Source organism: Abramis brama (assembly GCF_963993115.1).
Source record: "Abramis brama genome assembly, chromosome: 25".
NCBI classification, from domain to species: Eukaryota; Metazoa; Chordata; class Actinopteri; order Cypriniformes; family Leuciscidae; genus Abramis; species Abramis brama.
In genome coordinates this window covers 21,700,552-21,712,330 of record NC_139987.1, presented here as the reverse complement: position 1 = coordinate 21,712,330, position 11,779 = coordinate 21,700,552, and the positions used below count along the sequence as shown (strand labels likewise).

The window sequence follows — 11,779 nt, the reverse complement described above, 5'->3', positions numbered from 1 at the left end:
AGAAAAGGAGAGGAATTTACATTTAATATATCTGGAGGATTTGTCACTTTCTGTGGGTTTAGGCCTCTATAACCTGGTTATTTTCTGACCCTAAAGATAAACATGCAGAACTCGAGTCCCCACCAACACTATTAACCCCTTCAGGCCCTGCAGCCATTGGAATGGACATCACATGGTTTTTGGTTTAAACCAATAAAATGTTATGTTTTTATAACATGAGTAATGCCTGGTCACTCATTGGTCTCTGATCAACCAATCACAAAGGTTAGTTCTAGGGCTGTGAAACGATTAATCGCGATTAATCGCATCCAAAATAAAAGTTTGTGTTCACATAATATATGTGTGTGTACTGTGCATAATTATTTTGTATATATAAATACACACACATGCATGTATATATTTAAGACATTTTTTTTTATTTATACATAAAATATTTATATTTATATATACAAATTATATACACAGTATATTTAAGCAAATATTTCTTAAATATATACATGCATGTGTGTGTATTTATATATACAAAATAATTATGCACAGTACACACTCATATATTATGTGTGAACACAAACTTTTATTTTGGATGCGATTAATCACGATTAATCATTTCACAGCCCTAGTTAGTTCACACCAAAATGAAATTTCTGTCATGAATTACATGTAAAAACAAATATTGCATCACAATAACTGTAATTGTGATTGTCAAAACATTTGGTAACTAAATAGAATTTTATGAAGTTTAGTGACAACATGTTACAATGTTTACATTGTACAATGGCTGGTATAGGATACAGTTTTTATTATTGCTTGACAAAAATGTCAAGATTTCAATTCCATTCTTGTGATTTGATTCCGATTTTGATTCAATATTGACTAATTTGGATACATGTTTATTTTAAATTTTATTTAAAAAAATAATCTCACCTAATGCTGTAAACATAGAGGGCCCAATCTGCTGGTATTATTAAAGGTTAAAAATAACATTAAATTAAATATAATGCAGTTTTTTTATAATAACAATTATTTAATGACATAAGTAAAAATATAATAAATATGTAATATAGTGCTCAGCAAAATCTCTCTAGCTATTTTTTCTATTCAATTAACATGCTATGGTCGTTAAATGGCTTTCCTGAGGTAAATGTAACGTTATGTGACATAATTGTTCTCCTGCTGTTATATTGACCTCTTTCCGTGGTTGAAAAACACTAATTGGTCGATATTATGTATACTTTCGGTAAGTTGTACTGCATCTTTAAATAAAAAAGTAACAGGTGATCGGTTCACGTGCACTTGAACTGAGGCGCTCAGCGATCTGTCACGTCACATTTACAAGCGCCAAACGTATTCTTGTCTGAATTTCGTAATAAAATTGACGGAATCTAAGAGCTGAGAATTAGCTTAATATTAAAAGTACCTCTTTGCTCCACAATTTTTCTGTGCCTGAGAAAATGGATGTGTGGCGTGAGAGCGTGTGAAAAGTGTCAATTGCGTGAGTCTCACGCTCAATGCGTGAGAGTTGGCAGCCCTATATTAGTATGATTGTATGTCTTCAAAGTGACCCACACACACATCCTCCACACACACTGTCTTGATGCTATAATGGACACAATAATATATTCATCAAAACAACCAGCAAGTACACATAAACACATCCACACACAAAGACATATACATATACTCAGATTCACCCACTGCAACCAACAAAAAGAATCAAACAAGTTTTTTCTTTAGACTTTATATCTTACCTTTTTTTCTACATTCTTATTGCATTGCGCATTCTTACAGTATGTTCTTTTTAAAATCTCCAACACTATTTCAATACGAGTTCATATACTAGTTCATGACTAGTAAAAACTCTAGTTCATATGGTTAAAATATGATGATTTTTATGCTGATTCAGTCTTTGAAGTGGACATGTAAAACAATCTAATAAAAACAATTAGTTGTCAATTGTTTTATTTTTTAGATTGATTTCTACATTGAAGAAGAGCAAATATCAAGCAAGTAAAAGAAAAATTGCTCAGTGGAAAAAAGGGGTTAAAGTGTTTGCAGGTTTAATATGAAAAGTAGAAATGACTATAAGACCTTATGCGCCAGAGAAACAAGCGTGCAGCCATTTTTAGAATGTTGTGTTTGTACTTCCTTTTTTGTGGTAGGCCTAGCTCTGTATACTTCTGTGGCATCGCTGTTGAAGAGTAGGTTAAAGGCATGCAGGGTAGGTGATCTGCTATGGGGTTCTACCATTTCTTCAGCAGCATTTCCTTTGTTTGTCATTTATGACTATTCTGAACAAATTAGTGTATTTGCTCAGCAGCAGCGTAGCAGATCTCGTCCGCCAAAATCAAGCCTATACTGTATATTCCATGCTCTATGCCAATAAATGCTGTTGAAATTTATCCGTGTCAACGTATGTATTTTCATATCTGCGCATCTGCTCGCGCAGACATCATCATCAGTGTTTCATGCGATTCAGTGTTTGAGTTTCAAACAATGAGCTTATGTTGCATTCACACCATGTAACTTGGAAGAGATAGAAACCCATGACGTTATACTTGGAGCGGTTCGTGACTCAGATTTATGTGTTTCAATGGCAACACTATCAACGGCGAAATGAATCTGCAGCAGTCAGGTGCTCTTTAAGTTGTTTATGTTCACTATTATTGTAATGTTATGTGCTTTGAGACATGAGGTACTGTTTAATGCCCTCTTGTGGTGCTTTTGTTTGCTTTGCTCCCTGCTGTATGCATCCATGTGTTTTGAAGGAGGCATGGATTTGGAGACGCTCTGAACGGAGGGTGGGATCTTATGCTTTAAAGCTAGCTCGCTATTGGCCTCTCTGAAAATTGCCTAGCCTACCTTTAAGTGGATTTACTTATTATAGAGATAACAAAAGTTATCATGAGCATTGTAATGTTTGAAGTAGACATCATAAATGTCAGTATAGTGAGAAGGTTTTAAAATGAACTGTTCATTCATTAATCCGCAAGATCCATAGACAGTATAAGAAGGCAAGATCTTACCTTTCATGCTGTGGAAATACAAACCGGAAGACAGAACACAATAGAGAGCCTAAGTCCCTCCCCTTCCGGTTGAACACCATGGGACCTTAATTCGGAAAAATATTGTATGGTAGTCAATGGCGAGAGACAACAAATATTTTGATCTCGTTTGAATTGTGCCCTAAATTACACATATGATGTTTGTCAATTTAAAAGATACATTTTAAAGTCAAGAAAGTCGCAGTTTGATGTAAAACTGTTGAGGTATAAGACTGTGAAAATACGTAATTACAAAGACTACAAGCCCAAAAGGCGCACATGTGACGTCATACCTTTTCTCTCAATGAATGAAGAAGCTAACGTCTGTCATTTTTTCTATAGTCTTACGTTATACTCGTAACGTTACGCCGTCATGCCTGAGTGTTTTGTACCAGACTGAACACATACGAGCAACGGATGGTGACGTACATATAGTGCGAGACGAGAGATGTAGTTCATTGAGCGATTTTCACATAACACTAAATGTTACCCTTCTGTTTTATGACAAACTGCGACTTTCTTGACTTTCATAATTATCTTTTAAATTGACAAACATCATATGTGTAATTCAGGGCACAGTTCAGACGGAATAAAAAGATAAGTTGTCTCTCGCCATTGACTACCATACATATTTTTTCCGACATAAGGTCCCATGAGCCGGAAGCGGAGGGGAGGGACTTAGGCGCTAAGGGGCGGGGCTACAGTTTATTACTGTGTTCCGCCAAGAAATATTGTTTGAAAGACACTAATTTTAGTTATTGGGTAAAATAATTATTTGGAGGTGAATTATGGAGAATGAAAACCTCACCACTTGACTTGTCTATAAAACATCCATTTATTCCTAAATTAATTAGATTCTCACCTTTGGTTATAAATTACAATTAGACATTTACTAAAGCTTTAGACTTACCTCAGTGTTGTTTTACACAGAAATCCTTTATCATCTGACTGTATCATCAGCAACCTTGCTTTGTTCTGTGCAACAAATATGGGTAATTTTGTTTGAGTCCCAGAGGAATTATACTCCCTAAAAAACGGAGATTAATTGGAGCATTCAGAAGAACAGTGTCCAAGTAGAGCATGTCTCTAAATGAGTGGTTACTGAAATTGAATTTCTATGCTATATCTTCGAAATTATTCTTTGTAATTTACAATTTAATAATTGTAAAAAAAAAAAAAAAAAAATGTGGTAAGGGAGTAACACCTTCGGATAAATATCTAAAATGTAGTTAATTTGGGTAAATTAGGACACTTATGACATTGTAGTAACTGTCAAAAGTAGCCCAGTTTACAGATTGTTGCTAATAAAAAAAACATTTTAAAAGTGCACTATCTGCTAACAGCCACAAGGTGAAGACAAACACTTACAGAATTCAAGCAATAAAATGACAGTCCATTTAATTTGATTGTCTTCCACATTTCAATGTATGTGAAATAAATTTCCAAATGATGTCTGTTAAAAAGAATAAAAATAAAAGTTAAAATGCAGAAAATGTAGTAAGTAATAACAAATGCCGTGGAAATCATCTTCAAATACTTTTATTCATTCCGCCTATTTCTTGACAACACAAATTTTGTTATATTTTTCTCAGGGATCCCACAGTGCAACCAGCGCATGTAGGATGTGCACTGTACACAACATATACATACATTGCAGTAACACATGTATATACATTTTGTAAAGAAAATTTTAAATAATAATAAAAAAGCATTTTAAAACTCAATGTTGTAATTAAAATACATAATCATTTTTTGAATAACCACTGTTTTTCTACCTCAGTGTTTTGCTCCTAACATTGACATGCCCTAAAAAAAACATAATATATTAATTTCCAATTCACCTGGACCAGAACAGTCATGGCCATAGGAAAGCAACCATCCTGTCAGCGCACACAGGCTACAGTAGAAATAATACTGTTCACAGAACTTGCAAAATGCTGAAAGAAAAGAACTGCAAAATGCTGAAAACATTTGTTTAGGGCCTGACAGTGAGCAATGTGGCAGAACAAGTGTGGCTTCCCAATGCTTGACATCTAAAGTCATTACACCGTCTAAATCACCCGTGCTTCAAAAAAACGTCCAAATAAAGGATCGTCTTTCAGCTAGAAAATACATTCTCATAGACGTTCATGTGCAGTTTCAGTGATACTTACTCTACTTGAACACACATTGCACATTAAATACTGCATATTGGTTTAATGACTATGAGGATGAGGATGAATACAGACAAATTCTGTAGTCCCTGTTCTGGATTGATTTTTAGGAACATAATCATAATGAAAAATACATTTTGTGGGTGGACCATTCTTGAGAGCTAACTGATCCTTTAGCATAAACAGTGCAAGCTGATCACTATGACCTGCAGATGCTATTTTTAGTCTAGTAATGTTTCCTAATTGCCCTTGTTACTTAAAATAGGATAAAGGGTCTGTCAATAAAGCCAACAGGGCAATGCATAGGCTCCAAAAGACATGTGTCCAGCATCTCACAAGACTCTGATCTAGCTCTAAGGACAAAATGACCATCTACATAAGATACAGTTGCCTTAAACAAATGGGACTGGTTCATAGTGACCAGATTAGACCAGTCCATCTGAGACAGTTTCACATGTCACATGTTCTAGACTAAGCCGTCAGCTCTCTGTCTCTAGTCTTTTCATCAGTTCATACATTGTTCTTAACAATGCCATACATGGGACTTAAAACAAGTTGATTCCATAAGAGATTCCATAGGTGAAACTAGGACTCGTAAGTGGGGGGGAAAACCCACCTGATAATTAAATATACAAATCAGAACCATCTCTAGATTGTGGAATTGCTGCTTAGAAATAGATAAATTCCAGTAAACACATTTCTAATTCTAGATTTTGGCCTTTTGGAACTATTCTTGACGGGAAACAGGATCAGGAAATAAAACAAGACTTGAATCCGTGTCGCCCACGTGAGCACCAAAATTCACTATCACTAAAGGCCAATCTAGGACCGCAGCTCCAACTAGAAATACATTTCCCACTTGTGTGTGTGAGAGCTTGTATGAGAAAATGCAACTTTGCATCTGGCACCTCAAGAGGTTACAGTTAATTTGAACTTTATCATGAGGTTGAACGTTTATTATATTGCCAAATATTCAGATTACTGATCAGTTTCTTTTTGAAAATTCAAGCATAACCTGGATTTTTCACAGTTTAGTCTTAACAAACCCACTGCTGGTCTCTCTTTAGAATGCATCAAGAAACAAGTCTGTCCAGCTCCACTACACTAATAAAGCCACGTTTAATACTTTCTCAAATCAATGTGCATCTCTCACCCGTCCAGCAGCTGGTTCAGCATCAAAACACAAAGACAACATACAACATGGAAAAAAAATCATGAAGTGGCTTTAAAATCAAAGCTTGGCAATATGAAGTTGTTTACAGCTGCCCTCGGGATATAAATGAACCCTGAGGGAGAAAAGAAACACATTCATGTGACAATAACTCATTCACATTTGAATGGATGCCATTGGCTGGAGTGGACCTGCTGTAGTTAACCAGTAATATACCACAACCATTACACGTGAGAGGTTTGGTTGACCACAGGCTTGATGGCTGCATCCCAGTTCTCATACTACACCTCATAATAGTGCGCTGAGGTGATGTATTTTTGTAGGCCAACCCAGAATTTGGCATCACCCTGGTTGCCTTGTCAAAAAAAAATAAAAAAAAATAGGATTTTTCAATTGGCAATTTTAGCTCTGACCAACGAAAATGTATGATTCTTAAGTTACATGTCAATCTTCATTAATTTTGAAGTCTAAATACAATCGGCAAAAGTAAAAATCTAAAGTTAGGCTATAAACGAACTACACCACAGTCGCATGACTTCAACGTCATCATCACTAAGCTTCCGACAACTCTTGCAGCCTAAAAATTTTAAGATTAGCTTTCATGTTCGGTGTGATGATGTTGACGTCCCGACAACCCTTTGTAGTCCCATTTAGCCACTTGTTAGCCACCGACTTCTTTAAGACAAGTAAAAGCTTTAAACAAAACTCACAAGGGGATATTACAGATGTATTTTTCGTCGTAGAATAAAATGTGAAAATATCTTGAGCTTGAGTTTAACCCAAAACCCATTTAGCCAAAAACCCACTGACTTTGGGATGATGCTAAAATGCTAACTTGTTTCCAGGTTTTGCCTACAAAAATATGCCACTGATGCACTACACTATTAGCGTAGATAAGTGTGTGCCGCCTATCATTGATCAGCCAAACAAATAGTCCCGCCCCAAACTCTAGCCATTGGTTGCCGTGCCAAGCTGGTTGAGATGTTTTGATAGCACCACAGAGCCACAGTATTTCACTTTTCAGGCAAATAATCCTTTGGATTTCTTATAGTTGACTCTTCACATTAAAAGAGCAAAGATGACTGAAAAATCACCTTTCAAATAATAATGTCCTGAATTTTGCATCCATACCAACTTGTGCACAACAACAGCGCATGTAAGAGTGATTTGAGTGCTTGAATAGAAAGGCCCACACCTGCCAAACACATCCATCTGCGCTCACGGTAAAAGGAGTAAACTTTGAAAAGCCTGTACGCTCAACTGTGCGCAAGATGGAGCGGAACATGGAAAATTAAGTCTACCAGTGCCTCAACCATGTCCTAACTATATGTCTAAAGGTATTTTTATTGTGTAGTAGTATGAACACTGGAATGCAGCCGGTGACGCTCAGTAGATGATTCTACCCTGGCTCTTTTGCCAACGCAAATCAATCAATCAGAGGAAGTCATTTCGAACAGAGGAGGATAAACCAGTTGCATATAGTTGATGTACCATGGCGCAAGCTATCAAGGAACCAGCCTTGATTCTCCATGGAAGCCTGTTACAAATGAACTCTGGCAACAAATATAGCTCTACATAGAAATTATATATTTTCATAATATCATTCAATTCCATTTTTTTTTTTTTTTTTATAAATAAATGTGTACATGTCCACATAACACTTGTTGATAGTAACTCCATATTTTCTTTAACTGGTCCCAGACTCCAAAAGGTTTAAAAAAGGGATGCTCAAGTTTTCCGAGTGTTTAAACCAGAGAGTCGGTGTCAGTTTTTGCAGTGACAGTTGAGTTGTTTTAGCCCTGGGTGAACAGACCGATTTCACCATCATTTCTCCGAACTGCATTTCGGCTCTAAAGATGGAGAAATGAAAGTACTGGGTTTCCTTCAGTGTCTGCTGTCAGCAAGGCCTCACAGTGCTGTAGCCAGACTGCGAGTGTGAGAACCGCTCAGTCAGTGCCGCCCACTTACAATGCCCCGCCCCCTTCCAAGCTCATCTGATCGCTTACGTGTGGAGATGTTCATTACATTCGCTGAACCGGGAACTCTGTTCGTCAGTGATAGCGACTTCTCCTTTCTTCACTGTCTGAATCATAGTCTTTTAACCCGATACCTTTCTGTAGTTTCATTAGAGACTCTTTCATCTGTAAACACACAAATGTATCATTGAAATCCTGCAGTGATTGCAGTTCAAAGGAATAGTTCACCCAAAAGATTTGGAATATAATCATACGAACCAATTTCATGATGCTTTTGCATCCTTTTCAAGAGCAACAAGTAAAGTTCTTTTCTCCTTTTGTGTTCCACTAAAGAAAGCAAGTCATATGGATTTACAATGACATGAAAATGAGTAAATGATGACAGAATTTTCATTTTGGTTGAACTATCCCTTTGAGTTCCTTTCTTCCTTATAGTGTGGTGCAGGGATGACATCATGAACCTGGAAGACTAATGGTGGTTTCTTGAAGATTTTCCTATGGGGTTTTTCAATTTACGAGTAAGCGAATTTCATGTAAGCTATGTATGGAAGTAAAATAATGACAAATGTTTTTGAAACAAAAAAGCAAAAATTTGGATTGCATTAACCCTGCTTGCATTTTAATGCATTGTATTTTTAGGGCTTGCATTTTTATGGGCTGAAATTCAACGTGGTTGTATATTTAAGCTGAAAATATTTAAAATGTAATAATCCATATTCACCTTTCAGATTTCACTTCCAAAATATTCATTCTGTTTAAAAATGCAACCTATAATATTCAACAGGCAATTTTCGGTCCACTTTATTTTGCTTTACAAATTCGCTTCCACAAATTCAGTGGTTCAAATTCGACAGAAAATGCAACATTTGACATCCGGAATGTCAAGAATATCAGTAGATTTTTTGTCGATTGATAATCTCCATAGCTGTTAGTCAGCCTCACCAGCAGGGGGCGCAAGCGGCTGTTGATGAAGAAAACTTTAGAGCAACAGGTGAGAGAGAGTCATTCATTCATAAACGGATTTACAGAAATGGAACAAGCGGTAAGTATTTGTGACGATTATCAGGGCCAGAATATATATGGAAAAGCTGATTAAGACATTTAAGTCTTCACAGTTATTTTTGCACATGTAAGCAGCTTTCTCGACCGAAAATTGCCTGTTGAATATTATAGGTTGTATTTTTAAACAGAATGAATATTTTGGAAGTGAAATCTGAAAGGTGAATATGGATTATTGAATTTTTATTAATGAGAATGTGTGTGAAATGTTTTGAATTGAAATATTCACAGCTTAAATATACAACCATGTTGAATTTCAGCCCATAAAAATGCATGCAAGGTTAATGCAATGCATATTTTTTTCAAGTAGTGCAATTCAACAAGCTTTCTTGTTTCAAAAACATTATTTTACTTCCATAGCTATGGGTGTGTGTAATTCACATTGTAGAACAAAATGTCAAAGCATTGTCAAGTTATATAGCACAGGCATCCCATAGGAAAATCTCAAGGGAACCAGTGACAAATTAGTCTTCCGGGTTTTGACGTCATCCCTGGACCACTCTATTGTTTAATACTGTTTATTACTTCTTAATATGATACAGCTATGAAATTCAAACTTTACTGTACTTGGTCGTACCTCATCTAACAACAGCACAGATGACTTTATTATTTCCCTCCATTTCTCCAGCTCGTTTTCATGGTAACGCTGCATAGACTCCAAAAGCTGAGCCCATTCAATCTGTGTTTGCGGAAGTTTACTGCAACACACACACACACACACACACACACACACACACACACACACACACACACACACACAGAGTGAAAAACATTCCTCGTGCAAATATCATTCATGTGTTCATATGCAGCAAAAATCAGTCTATTAATCAGTATTTCTTTTTTTTAAGACTTGAAAAGCAATTTTTTTTTCAGAGAATATTTATTGAATTAGGTTTATTTTTCTTGCCACATTGGCATTTTTTCTTGCATAAACCTTACTACAGATAAACTTCCATCTTATGCAATACTGCTTGTTGTAAGTGTTTGTACATTTTTACCTAAAAACTACACAAAAATACATATTAATACAATATTTTTTTACAGTGTGCTAACAGTTACCTGCCAACGTAGGTGTTTTGAAAAACCTCACATTCCTTCTCATAAAAATAACAAATCAACACATTCAAGGGTCTAGTTACCTTTCCGGAGACCTGAGACCCTGCCATGAGGTCAAACTCTGGGCTGTGTATTCCAGCATCCATAGCTTATAAAACAGCATCATGTTTAAAAAGACCAGCAGCACCAGACTGAGGAACGGAAGAGAACAAACCCAGATCAGCTCATGAACCGCTCCATATCAGCTACGTCAAATAAAACACAGCGGCTGAAAATATTTTGACAGCATTTATACAGCATTCATACAGATGAAAACATTGAATACCTTACACAAATCCTGCAGGATGCAATGAAAACAGGAGAGAGAAAAGACATGAAGCCAAAGAAAAACAGACCATAATGAATTCCTGCTGACCAACAATGTGAGTAACTTGAACAGTAACTCTGAAACATGAGGGAAAAAAAAAAACTTTTTCTCCTCTAATAATGTAACATAGTGTGAGAGACTGACAAAGTTAGAAGATTGAAAACAGACCAAAGTAGACACTGAATGAAACATGCAGTGAGGACATTAAAGTGGCCTATTCTACACTTTTGTGCCATGTTAGAAAATGTAAACCTCAAATAATTTTATTTGAAGAAATTATCTGCATGTGTCAATCTGGGTTTGCTAAAATGAGCAATTTGGGAGAAAAGAAGTGGAGAAAATAAGCTTCATTTTCGAGTTTAATTCCTGTGATGTCTTGGTTTTCATTTCTCATTGAGAATACTCACACAGAGCTGATGATGAGCAGGAGTTTGGAAACGCTGTAGAGAGCCAGGCCTTCAGATCTGTGGTCCGGGATGTGTCTGGTCTGTGTGGATCCTGAGACAGCAGATACATTATACTCAATGAACACAGGAAAACACCTAAAAATGCAACCAAAACTATATTCCTGCCCAAGTACAGTTCATTAAAGTATCTCAGGAGGAGACTTGGCTGATGTCACACCTGCCACATGTTTGATGCGACGGATGACACTCTTCTCATCCTCAGGTGTGGTGACGGGGCTGAGCGTCTCGTCCTGCTGCCTCATGTGTGTCATGGGCCGCTTCCTCCGCCTCACTGGAGCTGTGTGTAACGCTTTGGATCTGGGAGACTGTTTGTGAGGTTCAGAAAGCACCAGCTTACTCAACTCTAGCTCTAAACACACACACACAGACACGCACACAGCAAAGAGAGAAACAGAGATTATTTTCATCTTTATTCTTTTTATCCAGTTCTCTGCATTTTATTTTATTATAGGCTATATTATATGTATTTCTATTTTATCTTAAACTTTT

General features: G+C 36.4%; 1 protein-coding gene across 10 annotated transcripts in view; it reads right to left on the bottom strand.

Annotated features, from left to right (window-relative positions):
- Positions 1–4,564: 4,564 nt before the first annotated feature.
- The window catches only part of gramd1ba (GRAM domain containing 1Ba), a 50,636-nt gene continuing 43,421 nt past the window's right edge, over positions 4,565–11,779 (bottom strand). For 8 of the 10 annotated variants that reach the window (XM_084104100.1, XM_084104099.1, XM_084104102.1 and 5 more), the window contains 5 exons: positions 11,448–11,639; positions 11,231–11,321; positions 10,540–10,647; positions 9,978–10,098; positions 4,565–8,506 (listed from right to left, as the gene is read on the bottom strand). In XM_084104100.1, the coding sequence (XP_083960226.1) occupies positions 8,417–8,506; positions 9,978–10,098; positions 10,540–10,647; positions 11,231–11,321; positions 11,448–11,639 (602 nt within the window). In that variant the 3' untranslated portion in view covers positions 4,565–8,416. Of the gene's footprint in view, positions 8,507–8,599; positions 8,669–9,977; positions 10,099–10,539; positions 10,648–11,230; positions 11,322–11,447; positions 11,640–11,779 lie in introns of all 10 variants that reach the window. The other 2 variants (XM_084104103.1, XM_084104104.1) reach the window with 1 other exon arrangement.